The 14,125-nt window shown below is 39.1% G+C and overlaps 3 protein-coding genes across 3 annotated transcripts; 1 reads left to right on the forward strand and 2 right to left on the reverse strand.

Annotated features, from left to right (window-relative positions):
* The first annotated feature begins 557 nt into the window (after positions 1-557).
* LOC121748118 (raucaffricine-O-beta-D-glucosidase-like) lies at positions 558-2,056 on the forward strand. The gene is made up of 5 exons (XM_042142337.1): positions 558-740; positions 1,127-1,202; positions 1,278-1,355; positions 1,445-1,532; positions 1,605-2,056. Exons 1-5 carry the CDS (start codon positions 558-560, stop codon positions 1,960-1,962), a joined length of 783 nt encoding a protein of 260 aa, XP_041998271.1. The 3' UTR covers positions 1,963-2,056.
* Positions 2,057-2,191: 135 nt separating this feature from the next.
* LOC121748553 (homeobox-leucine zipper protein HAT5-like) lies at positions 2,192-4,682 on the reverse strand. The gene is made up of 3 exons (XM_042142984.1): positions 4,105-4,682; positions 2,944-3,338; positions 2,192-2,861 (listed from the first exon to the last, which is right to left on the reverse strand). The coding sequence occupies exons 1-3, from the start codon at positions 4,187-4,189 to the stop codon at positions 2,439-2,441; spliced, it is 903 nt and encodes a 300-aa protein (XP_041998918.1). The 5' UTR covers positions 4,190-4,682; the 3' UTR covers positions 2,192-2,438.
* Positions 4,683-8,418: 3,736 nt separating this feature from the next.
* Positions 8,419-13,629, reverse strand: LOC121747760 (protein QUIRKY-like). Its single transcript, XM_042141858.1, has one exon. It carries the CDS (start codon positions 11,691-11,693, stop codon positions 8,598-8,600), a length of 3,096 nt encoding a protein of 1,031 aa, XP_041997792.1. The 5' UTR covers positions 11,694-13,629; the 3' UTR covers positions 8,419-8,597.
* Between the last annotated feature and the right edge of the window lie 496 nt (positions 13,630-14,125).

The following is a 14,125-nucleotide window of genomic DNA, read 5'->3' on the forward strand; positions in this document are numbered from 1 at the left end:
ATTCTCCTAGGCTTATAATGGGCCCAAATTTATTTTATAGATGTAGACGTTGTTGTGTTGTTTAGTTTCTTTTCTCAAATTAATTAATTACATCTTAACAGTACTTGTTTAGCCTTATTTATGCAAATTAATGACTTCGCAACCGATATTTCATTCTTTTGGTTCTCTCTATTTTCAAATATATAAATAAATCTGTCCTTGTTTGTGTTTCTTTTTCCTAAGACAATATTGAATTATAACAGACACGTAATATATAAAAATTATTGGTGATTCCATTTGAGCATGACATACAATTTTACACGTAACATTTGAAACTTTTAATAACAAAATGATAAATTATCATGTACAATTATACACCATCACTCGATTATCAGTAGGCTATATGACGCACCACGCCACGCATATATGAATATTTGAATACAATTGCAAATTCCTAATTTTTAGCTTTTAATTTAATTAATGCTTATTATGGACATGATGGATAAAAAGTGATTGTCACACTATAAATAGGTGAAGTTGGTTTCAAATATTTCACTCACTAAAATATATTTGGAGCAATGGCGATGGTGCATCTGGATGACAACAACAACGGCATCGTTGAAGACCGAAATTTGTCATCGGGCGGTTCAAGGTGGTGGGATATTGACGGACCGGTGCCGGATTCTAACGATAACAGTGGCATCAACCGTAACTGGTTTCCTCAAGACTTCCTATTTGGAACTGGAACTTCTGCCTTTCAGGTATTTTTGATATGTGTTGATTTCATTTATTAAGATAGTATTTAATTAATGAAGGTTAATTAATATACAAATAATTGCATTTTGTTGTGTCTGCTAAGGGAGGCAAAGGCATTAGCATATGGGATGACTTCTCTATGAGGCTTCCTTGTCTCTTTCTTACTCTTAAAAACAATTAATTAATTAATTAAATAAGAGAGCATAAAAATAATTAAGAAGTGATATATTAATATGGTTGCGGTTTGTGTGTGTGGGTGCAGGGAAAATTAGTGATGGATCTAATGGAAATGTTGCATGTGATATGTACAACAGATATAAGTTATTATTATATCTCTGCATGTATAATTAAAAGCTGTGTCGTTTCTAAACTCTTTCTATACATATTGTAGGAAGATATTGCGATGATGAAGCAAATGGGGTTTAATTCTTATAGATTTTCCATTTCATGGCCAAGAATTTTGCCAGGTTTGAATTACACTATATTTAGTTAAATAATGTGTTTTTTGAGTAATTGATTAATCAATTATAATGAAACTCAAGAAGGAATCAACAAAGAAGGAATCAACAAAGAAGGAATTGCTTACTATAATGATGTTATCAACAAGCTGTTACAACATGGTTAGTAGTATATTATTTTGATGATTTCAATTTCTCTTTCTAAAATCACAAATTAAACTACTATAATCTATATGCATATACATGTGTAGATATAAAACCATTTGTGACACTATTTCATTGGGACCTTCCTTTGTGTTTCGAGAACGAGTATGGTGGCTTCTTATCGAACATAGTCAAGTAAATAAATTCACTCTCAATCTTGATTACCTACTAAGTAGTCGAAAGCGTCTTACCAACTGAGCTGTGCAGGGACGATTTCCTTGAGTTCGCAGAGGTATGCTTCTGGGAATTTGGGGATCGCGTGAAACACTGGACAACCTTGAACGAGCCATGGACCTGTGCCGTGAATGGATACGTTCGAGGTGTCTGTCCACCCGCCTACAAAGTTCCCATACCGGGCGACAAACTTTCCACGAAGATCGTCGGCGTCCCACCCCTCGACTCCAAGTTCATCGTTGCCGACCCCTCCGAGGCATACACTGCCGCAAAAAATCTTCTCCTTGCACACGCAGAAGCAGTCGATCTCTATCGAAGCAAATTTCAAGAGGTACAAGGAGGGAAGATAGGCATAGTGCTAAATGAGTTATCTCTACTATTTTTTCGATGAGTTATAATATCCACTTAGTTTTTATTTTTTACTTTATATTCATTCTGCACTAAAGAGGGGAAATGAGTACACTGGAACAAAGGTAATTACTAATATCTCATTTTCTATTTCATATTTCAAATCATCAATATTATATATCTCTCACGTTAATCTTTTTTAGTCGGGATGTGTGTGGTTCTACTCTGTTCCAAAGGGAATTTATGAGATGCTCTTGTATATGAATGACAAATATCCAGAGCTCAAAGAAATATACATAACTGAAAATGGTCTCAAACAAGCAATCAACACATAATTCACATATTTTTCACTAAAATATGATACATAGATGAACAATAAGCTTGAAACAAGCCTATACCATTTAGACATTGCCCAACTATGATTGGGGGAACTGGGATTTTTGTTACAACACTCACTTATTACCTAGCCATAATACGAAAAGGGTGTCAAAAAGGTCGTAGAAATATACGGACACGAACTTAATACGACCAGAAATTGAAGGCATGATCTTCGACAGAAAATCCATAGCCACAGGAAGTTGCATGGTTGTGACAATAGACATCTTCGGTCTTAGGAAAAACATAGGCATGTTGTAGCAATTCCTCGTGATTCAAGCTATCTTCTCCGTGAAGCGAGAAAACAGACTGACCGGGATCAAAGTCATGAGAAGACTCACCTGATTCAACAAACAGATGGTGATGATGATGATGAGCCTCGCCTCTCAACCGGGGACTGTCTTCATTGGTGACATCACTTTTTGTTGACCTTTGCTCGTCATTCTTAGAAGTCGAAACAGAAACTTTATGCTCTTCATCGGTAGATGTTGGCATTGCTTCTGATAGTTCCTTAGTATCCGATATCTCCACATCTTGAGCAGTCCCGCCGTGTTTGAGGTGAAGAACCTGCTCAGATTATAGCAAAATCAGATATACGAAGCAAGAATATCGAGTTTTGGAATATCTTCAAGAATAACTTTTGCATTACCTCAGCTTTCAGCTTCTCATTCGCCTTGAGTAGGTTATCATAGTCCATCTTCAAGCTCTTATAGCTCGAATGCAATGTCTCGTATTCTGTTTCAAGACTCTTCGTCTTGCAACGAGCCCTCCGGTTCTGGAACCACACTGCAATCTGACGAGGCTGCAGGCCAAGCTCGTTTGCCAGCTGAAGCTTCCTCTCTGGCTCGAGTTTATTCTCAACATCAAAACTTCTCTCGAGAAACTGGACTTGATCTGCTGAGAGCCTCCTCTTCTTCTCTGGCTGACTAAAATAGTCATCCAAGTATTCGTCCCCATTCTCCTGCATCTCGAACGACTGATAGAACGAGTTTCCTGATCCGTTATCCCTACCAACAGCTCCAAAACTCACCATCGCTCCTGGCCCTGAGAAATAACGAAATTTCACTCATCATCAACACAAATCAATTGCTAAGAATGAAGAAATTCATAAATCAAACAGGTTTAAAATAGTGATTTGATCCCTAATTATAGAGATCTTGAACCATTTCCAATTCATGATCCAAAAGATGTCCAACTCTTGAGCAAAACGAGCATAGAAACATGAATTCTAAACAACCATAATTCTTTAATCTCCTCTATCTTCTGCTACAAGTTGAACAACAAGAATTCTGCTAACTAAAACAGTCACACACTTAATAGATAAAAAATCATACCTAGAAACCAATTTCCAACTCATTATCCAAAAGATGTCCAAAATCTTAAGCAAAACCAGCCTAGAAACACGAATTCTAAACCAACACAATCCTTTAATCTCCAAACAAGTATCTCTATCTTCTTCTACAAATTGAACACCAAGAATTCTGCAAACTAATACACACAGTCACATACTTAATAGATAAAAAAATCATACCTAGAAACCAATTTCCAACTCATGATCCAAAAGATGTCCAAATTAAGCAAAACTAGCATAGAAACATAATTCTAAACCAACATAATCCTTTAATCTCCAAACAAGCATGTCTAATAAAAAAGTCCAATTCTGCTAACTAATACACACAGTCACACACTTATAGATAAAAAAAGTCAAATTCCTAGAATCAGTCACAAATTAAAAAGAACAGCAACAAAATTCAACAAATAAAACAAGTCAACGTAACAAAAGTCGTGGAGATGGGCTAAATTCACATACCAAGAAACGAATCTAAAGGAGCAGACGCAAACACAGAATCAAGACCACGAGCTTTCATCTTCTTAGACAGATCCATAGCGCCCATTAACACATGAACAAAAAAAGAAAGTTTATTTTTATTTTTGACAAAAAGAAGCAACAGGATTCAAGAATTGGGCATTGAAGATGGGTGTTGGTAAACAGAGAAAAAGGTGAAATCTTTAGAATTTATGGCGGAAGAAGCTGGTGATGATGATGGCCGTGATGTGGGAAGTGTGGGAACAACGGTTGCTCATCACACCCATCATTTCTTTCTTTTTTTCGTCAGGCAGAGTAGTGTGTGTGTTGTGCGTTGTGCGTGAATAGTGGGAAGTTAGCAAGAAGAAGAAGAAGAAGGTGGAGGAAAAAGATGGAAAAAAGTATGCGTAAAATATTGGCTATTTGGGGATGGGAGGGGGCAACTGCAAGGGGTATGAGACTGAGAGATATATGCGAATTGGGTATTTATTCGGAGGAGGAATCCATGATAGCTGAGCTAAGAGACGCAATTTCATTTCATTTCATTTTCTGGTGGGGATGAACAAAAGCAAACGTGTAGTGTAGATGGTTACATTCAAAGAAAGCTACACATCTACTACTACTTTGTTTAATGGAGATTCTCTACACTAATGTAAGTTATTTTTTTTAACATTTTATTTATAATTAAGTTATATAGAGGACATTCTTAGATAGTTCGTTCATACGAGAAATAATATGGAGTAGTATTTTTATTAATTCATATGTCAGACAATGCATATTACTCCCTCTGTTTCGTAACAAGAGTCCTGTTTTGTCTACGTTCTATCAACTTATTCCACTTATACTTTATTATAAAACTAATACTATATAAGTAGGATCATTATTCCACTAACTTATTCAACTTAATTCTCTTTACATTTCTTAAAACCCGTGACATAACTAAATAGGACTTTTATTGTGGGACGGATGGAGTAATTTTAAAAGGAAAACAATGTATTACACCACATGAGAAAATCTAAAAATCATTTTTATACTTCAAATTTTGAAAAAATTACACCATCCCCAACAATTTCACTTACTTACTATCTCTCTGTATTTATTTAATGGCTTCCCGTTAATTATATTTGTGATTTTAGTGGCTAGTATTCTTCCTCTGGGAACACCCAAAAATACGACACATGAGCTTAAACTACGTCGAATTAGCAGTAAATAAGAATGGAAATAAATCATAAATATAAGATTAAATAATAGTACTTAATAACTGCATATTCTCTCAGCATTTATAAAATAAAAAATAGTATTAATATGAGATCTGAAATTATGATGCATGTCGACAAACAGAGGGCAGAAGAAAACAAGGCGCCAAGTCGAATCAATCTCAATCATAGTGAAAATTCCAAATACAAATGGCAATTTATGCTTTATCAATGTTTTAATAATTGGCAATGGATAATGAAAGAAAAATAATAAATACGCAGTTGAATTAGTATGATATTGAGTCACTCAATAAGACATAAAACTTGTTACGCAATGGCTTAGAATTATTATAGAGAAATATGTTGTACTTTATGAATTAATTTCGGTTTTGGAATGATACTTTAAATTTTAGATATATAAAAAAGTAACAAAATTATATTGGATATCTTCAGTAGTTGAATTTGAGAACATATTTGTTGTGAAAAAAATGATAGATTTAAAATAGATATTGATTCTAATTATTGTCATCTTTTTGTAATAATAACTATAATAGTACATAATTAAGAAAGCAAAAAGGAAATGACCACTACACTTTTGAATCTCACTACTTTGAATTATTTATTGGAAGAAAAATACAAGTTCTCGTTTCCATTTTTTTCACCAAACACGTGTAAAAAAAGTAAAGCATTACAGAGACATACTAAATAAAAAAATTTATCTATTCCACTTTTCACTTCGAATAGTACTCATTTATTAAAAATTCAAACAAATACGAATTTATGGCATGAGGTGATTACAACATGAGATGGGAGTTATTAAGGATTGACATTTCAAATTTTCAGATAAGTTAAATAAATTTAGAATTTGAATCCAACATTAAAAAATATTATCTACAGACAGAACTACGAACTTAGACCATTAAATAGTATGCTTAAAAAATTTCAATAATATTCTTAAACAAAAAGTCAATGAAAATAATAAAATTTCATTGATGCCATAACTTGATGAATGTGTATAACAGACCATTGTATTTTTTAAGTCGAACAATCTCTCGAGTAACCACCCTTATATAACTATTTTTTGACAAATTTATTAGTAGTAGTAATTTTTTTTGCTTGTCAACACGTGGTAGTACATAGATATTTATATAAAATTACCATTAAATAAGTACTACTCTCTTTTTCTCACTACAAGTGAGGCGCTTCAATTCTGACGTTGTTTTATAAAAAATGATAATAAATAGTTAGAATGGAGATAAGTAAGTAAGAGAATAATGAATATACGATTCTCTTCTATATTATTTTCTCTCTTACTTTACTTTCTATCTACTCTAACTATTTACTATCATCTTCGCAATACTATCATCTTCGCAATACAACGGCCGAAAAGAAACGCACCACTTGTAGTGAGACTGAAAGAGATTAAGTATAAAAACTCCCTGGATAATGTAGTGTCTATATCGAATATTATGAATCTCCCGTTCACATTGGGGATGTAGCTCAGATGGTAGAGCGCTCACTTAGCATGCGAGAGGTATGAATCTCCTTTGATTTTATAAGTGAAAATTAACACAAAAAACTTCCGGTTTTCTTATGGGCTTTTATATAAAGTTTGTTTTTGGTTTTAGTTGAATTGATTGATAATTTGAAATCTAACAACATAGGAGTACTATTAATCTTTGTACTCCAGTAAATTAAAATCATCATGAATGCATCACCTATCTATAATTTGGCGCCCAGTCTTAAAAAAATTTAATTTTTTGTTGCATTGGCCTCAGCATACAATGTGTGTTGAAGATTACTATATACTACGTATGTATCATTTTAACTGTGAGTGAGTTATATTGATTGTAGCATTTACTAGTATAATATAATTCCATGTTATGACAGAGTATAAAAACATAATTGTATGCGGCAGAAACGTACTAAAAATTCTTAAAGCAGAAATACTATTACTCAGAAAATAACATCATGCCTGAAGAAGGCCCAAAACGCAAGTTTTTGTCTTTTTTAATGTTCACTTAAAAAATCAAAGGACAAAATAGGAAAAAAAATAAAGTGGAGATGCGGGGTATCAATCCCCATATCTCTCGCATGCTAAGCGAGCGCTCTACCATCTAAGCTACATCCCTTTTTATTTGTTACGTTAAATGTGACCATAATATTGAACTTTAGTTTTCATTTTTATTTCACTATGACCAAGGTTTGTCAATATTTTTTAAAAAATACTATGTAAAAGAGTTTCAGTGTATTTGTATGCTCATATCAAGATTGAAGTTGTTTAGTACAGAGCAGATATTGTTATTGTGGACAGTTAACAAGGCCAATGCTTACCAAAGTATATGATGGCTGTCAATTATTGTGACTTGTGAATGTGTTTGGTAAATATGGATATTGAACAGCAAGATTGTTTTATGATACACATAATTTGGTATTCACAACTAGTATATTTTTTTTCATGTAATTCTGAGCTGCTGCTTTTAAAAGGAATTGATTATCTTCTTTCAGATTTCAATCTTTCCTCTTCTGGCTTTCATTTTTGCAAGAAAGCCTTCCAACTTTGAGAACAAGTCTCCTTCTTCGAATCTGAATGCGTATCCGAGGTTGTCTTCTCATTAGTCGTCTCCTCGTCTTGTTCTTCGACTTGGTCTTCCTCGTCTTCTCCCTCGACCTCATCCTTCTCTTCCTTTTCAGGCATTTTCTGCTCTTCCGCTGCAGCGCCATGTTTCCTTATTTTATGCTGTCTTTCCCTTTATTTGAATCATCAGCGCAAGCCACTTTCTTTAGGCATGCACTGTCACATGAAAATGTTAGAAGATTCATTAACAACAACAAAAATTTAAACTTCGATATATTGATGATTAATCATTATGATGAAGATGGATTGAAATTGAACATACCTGAATGCTCTTAATTTTGGGACTTTGATGTTTTTTCATTTAAAATGTTTTCAAGTCAGTATTTATACCTAGGCAAACTGAAACAGTGGACCAAATCACACCATTCTCCCTAATTTTTTGCATTTGCAACCAAATTTTTGGCATATAGATATAATCCCACAATTTTTTTTTTATCTTGCAAAAATAAAAGTCTACCTATATCCAATATAGTCGCAAACATGTAGGCCAACCTTGATTATTATTTCAAAACCACGAGTGCTAAAAAATTGAATGTCTATACTTTGGTGGACAAAAAATTGTTCAATCAACACAAAAAGGCCTCAAATTTCTCCACTTTTCACCATCTCCAAGGTTATTCATGATGCCCCTTTTACAAAAATTCTTCCCCACAAACAATTTCCTACAGCAACCTATCCGACAGCCCGGGAAGCCTCCTGAAAAAGCTCAAACTCGCCGGCGGCATCGGATCCCGGAACATCGGGTGGCGGAGGAAGTAGAATCCCAATGCCACCGCCACCATCTTCGGATGCACCACGTACAGGATTATCGTGATCACGAGGCACATTCCTATGAACAGTTTTGTCGCCCGTGGGTCCCTCCAGCTCACCAGAGCCTGGACCCGCTCGCCCTGGGTCGCAAAATCACCTAGCACTGTTTGGACCCTTGCCGCCAATATCCTTAACCTGTCGTATCTGACCCGGATCAGCTCGGGTGGCCGCGAGCTGGGCAGCGTGTCAAATTCCTCATCTAGCTCATCCGGGTCGACCGTGTCGGCTTGCGACAGCTTGATATCCATACCCGCTGGGATCTTGGGCTTGAACCGGTAGTACCAAACGCCTATTAGAAACACGTATAGAAACCCGGTTGGGACGACCATATCCGGGTACCATACGAGAACCAAGTAAAGGATGTGGACTAGAACCGTGGTAACCGGGTTTCTCCATCTCCGGATATGGTCCAACCATTTGGCCAACCCGACCGCCCAAGCCAAAACCGCAACGATACGGAACCAATTAGCCTTGCTCTTCCTCATGCTCCAGCTATGCGAATCCGCATCCAGCATATGCCTCACGACCTCCGGCCCCAATGGAGGCTCTGACCTCGTCAGCCACGCGGCCACCATTTTAGTGGCCGCGCCGCGTAGAGCCTCCTGCTGGGCCATCCCTAGGGGCCGGAGGTAGTGCATCCGCGGAAGCAGCGGCTGCCCGTAGACGCCGCACGTGTCGGGCAGCAACGACGGGCAGGCAAACCGGATCGCCACCTCAATCTCGCCCATTTTCTTCAACCCACTCCGTGACAGCACCATCAAAGGATATGAATTCATGTAGACCTTGTTACTCTCCAATGAGGAGATTCGGATCCGGATCTTTCCGATCTGGCAATCGGGTCGATCCTCCCCAGCCTCAGCAAACATGCGCCAATTGTCGAACACGCCAACCGTCATCACCGTGCACGGGTCGTACACCTGCCACGTGTACTGCTCGTTCCATCTCGGGTCGAAGTTATCCGTGACGGTCCGGGTCCGGACCCATTTCTTTCCGTACTTCGCGACGCAATAAGCATCGGTCGAGCCTTTCCCGTTGCCCTTCGATTTCATCGGGAGCAATCCTCGGGCGCCGAGGATCCCGAGCTCCAAAATCCCCACCGCCGGCTTCCACAACTGTTTCGCGGTCGGCCGGAAATCGCTGCAGAGATGCGCGGCCTCGTCCAACACGTGGTAGCCGCCTTCCAAACACATCCGTAGGTGGAGCCGGCCAGAGTAGGGCCCCCCTTCCAAGCCATACCACTTGGCCGCAACGTGGCGCTCGTCGATTCGCTGCTCAATGCTCCCCACGGGGACGAGGACGTGGCCGAGAAGGACTGGATCTTTTCCAGTCCGATCCTCGACTAGCAGAATCAGGCTGTCTTCGAGAGGCTCGCCGGTGACGAAGATCAAATCCTCGTTCCAGTGGAACGCGGGCGAGTGGTGGCTCATCGAGCCTCTCCGGGTCCGAACCGATTGGAAACCGAGCTGGCCCTTAACCCGGATTTCCGGAGCAGTGAGCGGGGGCAAACTGGGCATTATGTGTAAATCCTGAGCTTCAATAACCGTCACACGGAGGTACCACAGCTTCGGCGACTGGTACACCTTCGGGCGCGTGTACGACACGGACGGCTGGGGCGCGTCGGAGCTCAGCGACTCCGGGAATGCGTCGTCGGCCTGCGTGCCGATCCACACCGACAGCTGCAGATCGCCGGAGACGCGGTTCTGGTCGTCGTCTGCGGCTGCGCCGCCCTCCAAATGGTACCATTGCGGCGCGAGCGGGCTGTCCGGCGGGTCGCGCACCGGCACGTCGGAGAGATCGAAGCAGACGCCGCCGAGGAACCTCTCCGACGCGCCGTCCCAAACTGAGATCTCGAGAGTCGAATTCGCGGCGGTGTCCTTGTTGTAACCTAGGGCGAAATCCTGATTCCACTCCGGGCTGGATGGATCGCCGCCGGGAGGAGGAATTGCCGGCTTCGTTCGCACTATATTTCCCGACGTTCGGACTTTGACGTGCGCGTTTTCGCTAGGGCTGAGGCCGCGGCCTTTCACGATTCTCACGAATAGATACTGCATCGGCTCCACCAAATCAAACGCCTGAATCCTCTCCGACGTGTCTCCTTTGAATTTCCCGGCGATAATCCTCGGCGAGTAATCGCCATTCCCCGGCCGCCTTAGCACCTTCATTCTCTCTCCAACCATGGGGTTTCCTCCCATCTGCATTCTCCTCATATCCGGAGAGAATCCTGGCGGCGGATTATTCTCCGGCGGCGGCGGATTTTCCGGTGGCGGTTCATGAACAATCCGCGGCTCATGAATCCTGACCATCGGAGGTGCATGATCTCGCAGCTCCATTTGCGGCGGCGGAGGTTGATGCTCATCCGAGACTACAAAAACCGGCTTCTTCATCACTTCCTCCGGTTGCATCTGCGGTTGTAGCGGCGGTGGATGCTGCTGCTGCTCCGGCGGCGGAGGCTGCTCTTCCGGTGGCGGCGGAGGTGGCTCCTCCGTAATTTCATCGTAGTAACAAATCTTCAACCCTAATTCCCCTTTAATCCAACTAAAAACACTCTTCTTCTCCAAAGTAAAATACACCAATCCTTCCTCCCCTCTCCTAACAAACTGCGATCCATACAATTTCACTCTCCCGAGGAAATGATTCTTCCTCGCATTGCCATTACTAAGCTTCTTATCATTGAAAACCTCCACATTCAGCTCCTCAAACTCCATCGTCTTAGGATCCGAAACCACGAAATCCAACACCTCATTCCACACCGGATTGAGATTCCTCGGCACAGTGATAGTCCGCCGCTTCTGTCCATCAAAATCGGCGACGACATACGCGCTGGAGCTGCCCTGTCCGTCCTTGGGGAGGAGGTCTCGCGCCTCGATCACCTCCACAATGAGCTTCCTGACGGTGGCGGGTGGCGGATTCGGCTGGTCGGAGGGCGTCGGAGGCTGGTCGGAGGGCATTGCTATGTGTTCATAGCTTTTGAGGCTGATTTTTGTGGATGCTTAACTTTCAATCTTTTTGGGATTGGGGAAATCGCTTAATACCTGGTTTTGTGCTGTTATCGTGCTAATTTCACTTCTTTCAAGAGATTGTGATCAGAAATGGTGGAAATTTGTGTTGGTGTGTGATGTGGAGAGAGAGAAAGGGGCTGGATTCCATTCTCTCTTCAGAAGTTTTTTCTCACTTTTTCCATTGTTTATTCTTCCCACTTTTCGTTTTGTACCTCCTTTTTGATTTTACAAAAATTCTTTGCTACAACTTCCTGTTTACACCACATATTCCTCAAAAAAAATGAAATTTGGGTGTGACATAATTAGGTTTAATTTGTTGAATTAGAAAAGGCTGCTGCTACAGACTTGGATTTTATCTCAAGTTATGCTCCATATTATAATGCCAAATCACCTAAAGATTATTCTTTGATTAACATAACTGCAAACTACTTCTCCATTTTTCCTCTATCCCAAGCTTTGCTCTGTTTTCAGATGCTCTGTTTCCTCTTATCAAAATGCTCTGTTTTCAGATGCTTCTTTAGACTCAAAGGCAGAGCATATATTCCTCTAGAATAACTGATTTTTGCTTCTGTGCATTTTCTATGTGGGGGATGGGAATTGACTAAATCATGGTGGCACATGATCACAGACTTCTTTTTTGTCAACAGTTTGAAGAAAAAGTTGTGGGAAAGCATCTTCTTTATTTATCAGGTTCGTATTCCCCGCAACAAGTTGTCAACATTGCAGCTTTCGAGCTAGTTTTTGTCGGTAATATTATGTGATAAACTGGGATTGTTAATGCAGTTTGTGATGTCCAGAATTTAGTTTAAGTTTTGTAATTAGTGTGTGCCTTTTGTGCTCTTTCATGTTCTTGATAGTTGATTGCATTTTGTGATTAGATTCCAACTAAACTGTACAACTTTTGAAGTGATGAAGGATTAAAATAATTAGTGAAGATAATGGTGGTTGGTGCATTTGAGGAGATTAAAAAAGGAAACGTGATAAATGAGAATAAATTACTGGGTAATAATGCATTAGCTTTTGAGTTTTATAGTGAGATATGGCTAATATTCTTTGATTCTTATGTGGCTTCAAGCATACACACATTGCAAATTTTGTTGGCATGTCCAGTTTCATATATCCTAGGCTTGCAAGAAGGTTCGTCATCTCAGTATTTCGACTTTTTATATTAGTGGACTTGTTTTGGAATCTGATCCATGTTCCTCTATCTGATGCTGCTTTCTTGGGATATTCTTAGTTCGTTATCTCCTGAGAATGCTCCCGAAGACTCTCTCTTGGTACGTGACGTCGTCTGCTGCTCTTTTCTTGCTGCCCTGCTGTTAAGAAATTAGGCCCTTTGATGTGAAGCAAATATTCAATCATTCATCCTTAGGTTTCAAACAATTTATTATGTTTTTGGACTCATATATGGATTAACTTTCCTTTGTATGTTGAGAATCAAGGAAAAAGTCAAGCAAACTTTCCGATTTGACCGACTGGCCAGTCTGCGCAGCTACCTGGACGGGTCACTCGGTCCACAAAACCACCCAGCCCGGGTCATTCCAAGCACCAATTCTACCCGGGCAGGGTTAACTACTCAGTTTCTGGCACATGAGTTTCAGTTTATATCACCACTTTTTGAGCAGTTATGGACATCTTTTGACACACGAAAATTGGGAGAAAAGAAGAGAGGAAAGAAGGGAAAGAAGAGGGGAAAAAGATTCAACATCAATTCTCGAAACAACGTGTCATGATTCATGAGCTCAAAACATGTTAAGAGCAATGTTCTTCCCCTTGTGAATCCATTAGTTTCGTATTTCATTCTTTTCCATTTATTTTGTTAATTTTTGTGTACTTAATTCCATAATTTTACATTCGTAGCCCAATTAAATAACCATACACCTCCATGTTTAGTACTATAATTACAATTGTATTCTTACCGTAATTGTTATATTAAAGACATATAATAAATTAAAGAGGGAACATCATTTTAGGTCAACGAACTTTGCCAAAGTATCATTTTAGGTCCGTGAACTTTGAAAATCTTATTTTAGGTCCGTGAACTTTGAGTTAGTATCATTTTAGGTCCCTTTTACTATTTCCAAGTTTTTTGGGACGAAAATACCCTCAATACCTTAAAATATATATATTTTTAATAAATTTATCATATACTCATATTTTTTATAAGAGGGAACATCATTTTAGGTCTACGAACTTTGACAAAGTATCATTTTAGGTCCGTAAACTTTAAAAATCTTATTTTAGGTCCGTGAACTTTGAGTTAGTATCATTTTAGGTCCTTTTTACTATTTCCAAGTTTTTTTTGACGAAAATACCCTCAATACATTAAATGTATATATTTTTAATAAATTTATCATATACTCATATTTTTTTTATAAATA

Source organism: Salvia splendens, chromosome 9 (assembly GCF_004379255.2).
Source record: "Salvia splendens isolate huo1 chromosome 9, SspV2, whole genome shotgun sequence".
Classification (NCBI taxonomy): domain Eukaryota; kingdom Viridiplantae; phylum Streptophyta; class Magnoliopsida; order Lamiales; family Lamiaceae; genus Salvia; species Salvia splendens.

Excerpts from the sequence above, each read along its gene's own strand:
- LOC121748118 (XM_042142337.1), top strand. The coding sequence starts at position 558 with ATGGCGATGGTGCATCTGGATGACAACAACAACGGCATCGTTGAAGAC. Across the intron at positions 1,203-1,277 it reads ATGGCCAAGAATTTTGCCAG|AAGGAATCAACAAAGAAGGA; the intron begins GTTTGAATTACA and ends ATGAAACTCAAG. Across the intron at positions 1,533-1,604 it reads TTCTTATCGAACATAGTCAA|GGACGATTTCCTTGAGTTCG; the intron begins GTAAATAAATTC and ends TGAGCTGTGCAG.
- LOC121748553 (XM_042142984.1), bottom strand. The coding sequence starts at position 4,189 with ATGGGCGCTATGGATCTGTCTAAGAAGATGAAAGCTCGTGGTCTTGAT. Across the intron at positions 3,339-4,104 it reads TCCTTTAGATTCGTTTCTTG|GGCCAGGAGCGATGGTGAGT; the intron begins GTATGTGAATTT and ends GTTATTTCTCAG. Across the intron at positions 2,862-2,943 it reads ATGAGAAGCTGAAAGCTGAG|GTTCTTCACCTCAAACACGG; the intron begins GTAATGCAAAAG and ends TAATCTGAGCAG.
- LOC121747760 (XM_042141858.1), bottom strand. The coding sequence starts at position 11,693 with ATGCCCTCCGACCAGCCTCCGACGCCCTCCGACCAGCCGAATCCGCCA.